Source organism: Trifolium pratense, linkage group LG2 (assembly GCF_020283565.1).
Source record: "Trifolium pratense cultivar HEN17-A07 linkage group LG2, ARS_RC_1.1, whole genome shotgun sequence".
In the NCBI taxonomy this organism is placed as follows: domain Eukaryota; kingdom Viridiplantae; phylum Streptophyta; class Magnoliopsida; order Fabales; family Fabaceae; genus Trifolium; species Trifolium pratense.
This window is the reverse complement of record NC_060060.1, coordinates 29,553,481-29,559,507: the sequence shown is the minus strand read 5'-3', so window position 1 is coordinate 29,559,507 and position 6,027 is coordinate 29,553,481. Positions and strand designations below refer to the sequence as shown.

The following is a 6,027-nucleotide window of genomic DNA, read 5'->3' as shown; positions in this document are numbered from 1 at the left end:
ATTAGATTTTACATTTTTTTTTTAAATTAAAAACCCTTAAACAATCTCTTAAATTACATTCATATATTTTTTTTTATTTAATTTGAGTATTAAATAAATCATTTTCTCTATTTCTAAAAAAATAATTTTGGATATTTAATTATTTTTTTTATAAAAAAAAAAATATAATTCAAATTCATGTGAAAAGAGACGTAACGAGAATACTTCAACCCCGTCGAGATACTCGATCCTCGATATAAATATAGGTTTAGGGTTATACTTTTTAATTTTATTCCGAAGTTTTAAAAATCCAAACTTTATGGATTTGAGTTTGGAGGGCAAAATCCGTCCTTTGCATAGATATCTTATTTGAGGCTTCCTCATGGCTTTATAACAAATTGTTAATTGATCAATTCACCCAATTTTTATGTACTACTAGCATTTAGTAATAAATAATAAATTATATAATAAAAAAAAGAAAAATGATTGTGCCGCAAACGGCACTGGAAATTGAAGAGTACGTCACATGTTAATGATGATAACAAAGTTGTTGTTGATAAGGAAAATATTTTGACGGTGATGATTAATCCATAAACCAGATCTCTGCACATGTTACTAGTACTAGAATGGTGCAGAACCAATAAGCACATTAAGGGGGTGTATTGAATTGGGATTTCAAAGGACTATTTTAACCAAAAAAAAAATTGAAGATTTTGTGGGATTGTATTGACTTTGTGAGATTTTAAATGACATTTTCAACAATCACGATTTTCAAATCAAGACTTTAAAGAATTGATTACACAGATTTTCTAGATTTTAGAGTACTTTATGGATTTTTATGATTTCAAATGATTCAGTAATTTTTTTTTAAAAAAAGAAACAAAGTTATTGATTTCCTAAAATAACATCCAATATTAATAATAACAATTAATCAATATAACAAAATAAAAATCAATGAATCAAGAAAACAAAACAAATAAAAACATAACAGATGGGAAAAAAAATTACACATTAAATTGATACAAAAACAAAAAAAAAAGTTATGTTAAAGAATTTTGAGAGTGGTATATGTGTGATGATTATTGAACAATATAGCAAATCGTTTTTTGTGAGTGATATAAGTTGAATAAATTTTTGATCTAACGCAAGTTATAATTGATTGAAAAGTATATATAATTCATTCCACTTGTAAGAGAAGAAACTCGGTAATATTATGTTAGAGGTTTATAATTATTTGTAGGGTCATGCTAACTAGTGCCCCCGGGGCACTAGTTAAGGATACCAAAAGTAGTAATTTTTTCATTGAAAAAATCATTTTTTATACTTATAAAAAGTAGAATACACAAGTTCCAATGAATTTATACCTTATTTAGCTTCTTAACTAGTGCCCCAGGGGCACTAGTTAGCATTTTCCTTATTTGTATGGATAATATACCAAGTTGTAAGAGAAGAACATATTTTGAACTGATGAGTTCCGACGGCAATAGAGAGGTATGGAGAAAATATTAGCGATTATAAAAAACATGAGATAATCAGGAAACATGAAATAGAAACATGAGGAAAGGTGAAAGAAATAAAAAAAAATGAGAATCCATCAAAATCTCATGATATGAGGAAAGACTTTTTGTAGCTCAAAATTCACTAAAAAGTCCATCAAAATCCATTAAAATCCTATTTTTTAAACAATCCATCGAAATTAGAATACTTTTGAATACCACAAGACTTTTTGTAAGTTGTAAAGAGTCTTGATTGAATACCACTAGACTTTTTTAAAGTCTTTTAAAATCCTAATTGAATACCACAGGATTTTCTCATCATAAAAAAGTCTTTTAAAATCCATTGAAATCCTAATTGAATACACCCCCCTAAGATTTTCAAATGAAACAACATTAAATCTCCAAAGTCCAAACCAAACTTGTCTTGTCTTCATTCCCTATGACTCTCATAATCTAGCTTAGGTGAATGTCAAAACTTCCCTTCTAATCTTGTTCTATGCATAGTAGTACCATACCATGATATATTGTTTCTTACTATTTTATTTTGTATTATGTTTTTATTCATTTTAGTTTTGTTTTTTTCTTTTAAAAATATCTACTTATGATTAGTCATTGATGAGGTTTTTACTTTTAGTCAAAGAATTGGGTTTGTCCAAATCCTTTTGGACGTATTTTGCTGACTTAGTGGTCATGTCATGAAAATTAATTTGGAATTTGGTGGTTTGAATTTGAAGTGATCTAAACTCAGTAGTGAAATTTGGTTGTTGCATTTTCCAGCTTCTTGACTTTGGTCAAAAATTGAAGAAATTATTGTTGCTTAATTATTGATTATTTTTTTTGTGTGGTAGAGTGAGTGATAATGGACACTATAGCTACTAGCAATGGCAGTGAAGAACCAAGAAAGCCAGGGGTAAGTGTATGATGTAAATATTTCTGAACAAAAGATTTAGTTTATCTATCTTGAATTTATTTTGATTTCTATTTTTTGGATTAATTGATGCAATCAGGGAAAATACAAAGCAATGATAGTTTGTTTCATTCTCGGACTTGGTTCACTTGTTGCTTGGAACAGCATGTTAACTATTGGAGATTACTATTACAAGTTATTCCCGGTAAGAAATTATTATACTCACCTTGGTTTTACATGATTCTACAAAGTTTCTGATTAACTAAGGCTTCCTAAAATGATAACTAATTATATGCTTTGTTTGAATGAATTCCGAAGAATTATCACCCTTCAAGGGTGCTAACATTGGTTTACCAACCATTTGCAATTGGAACACTCATAATATTGGCATACCATGGATCAAAATCAAATATCAATACTCGACTGCGAAATTTGGCTGGATTCATACTTTTCTTTGTCGCCACTCTCTTGATTCTTATCGTAAGTAAATCATTTTCCAATTTCACAATTTAATATGCTGCAGCATCATATTTGTGTATATATGACCAATTTTCCATAATCTTATGTGATAGTTGGACCTAGCAACATCGGGGAGAGGTGGAATCGGACCTTATATTGGTATCTGCTTGCTAACAGCTTGTTTTGGAATTGCCGATGCTCATATCGAAGGCGGCATGGTTGGAGATTTGTATTTGATGTGTCCTGAGTTTGTGCAGGTTGATCTTCCACATAACTTATTCAAGTTTTTATGCTTATTTTGCTGTTTAAAGTACATTTTTTTTCTCTAATTAAACTTATACTTAACGTATATTCTTAACATTATGCAGTCTTACTTTGCTGGTTTAGCAGCATCTGGTGCTCTAACTTCATTACTTAGAGTGCTGACCAAGTTAGCTTTCGAGAAATCTAATAACGGACTTCGCAAAGGAGCGAGTATGTTATTTTTATTGTGCAATCCTCTCACGCTTTCTTCTTTTCTATGCTATAAAAAGATTTTGACATTCTGCCAATTATTAGTACAATTATAGTTCTTACTTAGTGTTCTAAAAGTTGTTTTCGTTGATATATAAAGGTAAACTTTTTTCTTATTTTCTTTGCAGTTCTATTCTTCGCGATCTCCACATTCATCGAATTCCTTTGTATTATCCTATATGCAATCTTTGCCAAATTGCCTATAGTGAAATACTATCGTTCAAAAGCCGCCTCTGAGGGATCAAAAACTGTTGCAGCTGATCTAGCTGCCGCAGGCATTCAAACAAAGAAAATTGATCAAGTAACATAATTATTATCATTTTGCTAAAATATTAATACATTAATCTTGCGTAATCAATTTTTCAATTATGTCGTGGTTGGTTTTGGAACTTTTTGTAGGCCGGATATGATGACAAACAAGTGGAGCGGCTAAGCAACCGACAGTTATTTATGGAGAACATTGATTATGCAGCAGACATAATTCTGATATATGTGTTAACATTATCAATCTTCCCTGGATTTTTGTATGAAAATACAGGAACACATCAATTAGGCATATGGTATGTACCTATTTATTCTTAGTTTTCTGCTAATCCAATTGACTCTTGACATAGATGACAATGAAATTGATTTTTGGGTCAAAGTCTAATATTGGCACTGTTAATCTTTGTAGGTATCCAATTGTTTTGGTTACAATGTATAATGTGTTCGATTTAATATCAAGATATATCCCACTTGTGCCATGGTTGAAGTTAGAATCAAGGAAGGGTTTACTAATAGCAATCCTTTCTAGATTCTTATTGGTACCAGCATTTTACTTTACAGCAAAGTATGGTGATCAAGGATGGATGATCTTTCTTACCTCATTCTTGGGACTCACCAATGGATATCTCACTGTCTGTGTTATGACAGTGGCACCAAGAGGTTACAAGGCAAGTTTATACAATTCACATCTCTTTCTATGAAGATCTAACACAAACACTCAACACGAACACCGATAATAATTTAAAAAATATATAATTTATCTGTGTCGGTGTTGTGTTGTGGTCGGACACCAACACGTGTCAGAGAAACATCAAATACTATTTTACATGTAATGAATTAGTTCTGAGTTCAATACTAATTTTGGAGTTTGTATTGTTGCAGGGTCCTGAGCAAAATGCATTGGGTAATTTGCTCGTACTTTGTCTTTTAGTAGGAATATTTGTTGGAGCTGTTCTTGACTGGTTGTGGATTATAGGCAAAGATTCATTCTAAATTTATCTATTCCCTACTATTTTTACTTGTATGATTACAATGTCCTAGATTTAATTAGTTTGGAATTTCCTTGTAATCATGGTAGATTAATTCATATTATTAATCGGGTTTTGAGTTGAATTTTGCAAAGAGTTGCTTAATCGGAGCTAATGTCGCTCCGGAGTTCATGAGGTTGGCATCAACCGTCATTAATTGTAAGGTATCTTGGTCTTCCGGTGAGTGTTAATTCGTGTAGCTTGTCTACATGGGAGACTGTGTTGGACTCTTTAAGGAAGAGGTTAGGGTCGTGGGGTCATAAATATGTGAGTATAGGAGGCCGTATTGTACTTCTTAATTCGGTCCTTAATGCAATACAAGTGTTTTATCACTCATTCCTTAAAATGCCATTTAAGTTTGGAAGAAGGTGCGTCGAATACACAAGAATAAGATAATTTGTTGAATATTGATTATCTTCCAAATGAGGCTCATTGCCTTTAAATACAATCTTCAGGGCTAAAAAAGTAAAATGACATAAATAAACTATTAACCTATTACTTATTTCATGTTACATGATCTGAACATACATGATCTGAACATGAATTAGTAAGGAAGAAACAATTTTCATCTTATGAATCAATTTTTTAGGATTTAGTTACATCAAACAGCTAATTTTAAAAGTAACTTTATAACAAGAGAAAGAAACATAAGAATCTCTAAAACTACATGGAAACAATTCTGTATAGAAGAAATTGTAGGTTTTAAAAATGAAAGTTTATTGACACAAAACATGGGGAGTGTCCCATATGGATGCTGAAGGAATGAATTTCAAGTTATCTCAATCTATGGAAACAATTTTGTATAAAAGAAATTGTATGTTTTAAAAGTGGAAGTTGTTTGTTTGTTGGTTTATGTTCTAACTATAACAACAATTATATTATTATGTTGATATGTATTTTTTATATGGTTGTGTTATATTAACAACCAGTTGTCTAAGTGATGTATTTAATCAGATAATACAATCATCCTCGCTACGGGTTCCTAATTTTTAATTTTTTATCTCTAAAAAATGCACGGGGATTATAATATTTTATGCAGGCTTTATTATACGCTCTATGTTTTGTGTATCTATTTTGTTTATCCATTAAATTTAATATTAATTTTCAAATTTTATATCCCTAAAAAACGCACGGGGACTGTAAGATTTTATGTAGCCTTTATTATACGCTCTATGTTTTGTGTATCCATTTTGTTTATCCATTAAATTTAATAGTAATTTTCAAATTTTATATCTCTAAAAAATGCATGGGGGCTGTAAGATTTTATGTAGCCTTTTATTATACGCTCTATGTTTTGTGTATCCATTTTTTTATCCATTAAATTTAATATTAATTTTTAAATTTTATATCTCTAAAACATGCACGGAAGTTGTATGATTTT

At 30.3% G+C, this 6,027-nt stretch overlaps 1 protein-coding gene across 3 annotated transcripts; it reads left to right on the top strand.

Moving 5' to 3' along the window:
* The first annotated feature begins 484 nt into the window (after positions 1–484).
* Positions 485–4,982, top strand: LOC123909803 (equilibrative nucleotide transporter 3-like). 3 transcript variants are annotated; one of them, XM_045960713.1, is made up of 11 exons: positions 485–633; positions 1,850–1,937; positions 2,328–2,385; positions 2,483–2,587; positions 2,701–2,862; positions 2,955–3,098; positions 3,210–3,315; positions 3,483–3,655; positions 3,754–3,914; positions 4,028–4,286; positions 4,501–4,982. In XM_045960713.1, the coding sequence occupies exons 3-11, from the start codon at positions 2,335–2,337 to the stop codon at positions 4,609–4,611; spliced, it is 1,272 nt and encodes a 423-aa protein (XP_045816669.1). In that variant the 5' UTR covers positions 485–633; positions 1,850–1,937; positions 2,328–2,334; the 3' UTR covers positions 4,612–4,982. The 3 variants fall into 3 exon arrangements, with proteins under 3 accessions (XP_045816669.1, XP_045816670.1, XP_045816667.1); XM_045960714.1 differs by lacking the exons at positions 485–633; positions 1,850–1,937 and adding an exon at positions 1,964–1,978 and having other exon boundaries at positions 2,324–2,385; XM_045960711.1 differs by lacking the exons at positions 485–633; positions 1,850–1,937 and adding an exon at positions 1,966–2,244 and having other exon boundaries at positions 2,309–2,385.
* The last annotated feature ends 1,045 nt before the right edge of the window (positions 4,983–6,027 follow it).

Excerpts from the sequence above, each read along its gene's own strand:
- LOC123909803 (XM_045960713.1), top strand. The coding sequence starts at position 2,335 with ATGGACACTATAGCTACTAGCAATGGCAGTGAAGAACCAAGAAAGCCA. Across the intron at positions 2,386-2,482 it reads AAGAACCAAGAAAGCCAGGG|GGAAAATACAAAGCAATGAT; the intron begins GTAAGTGTATGA and ends TGATGCAATCAG. Across the intron at positions 4,287-4,500 it reads TGGCACCAAGAGGTTACAAG|GGTCCTGAGCAAAATGCATT; the intron begins GCAAGTTTATAC and ends GTATTGTTGCAG.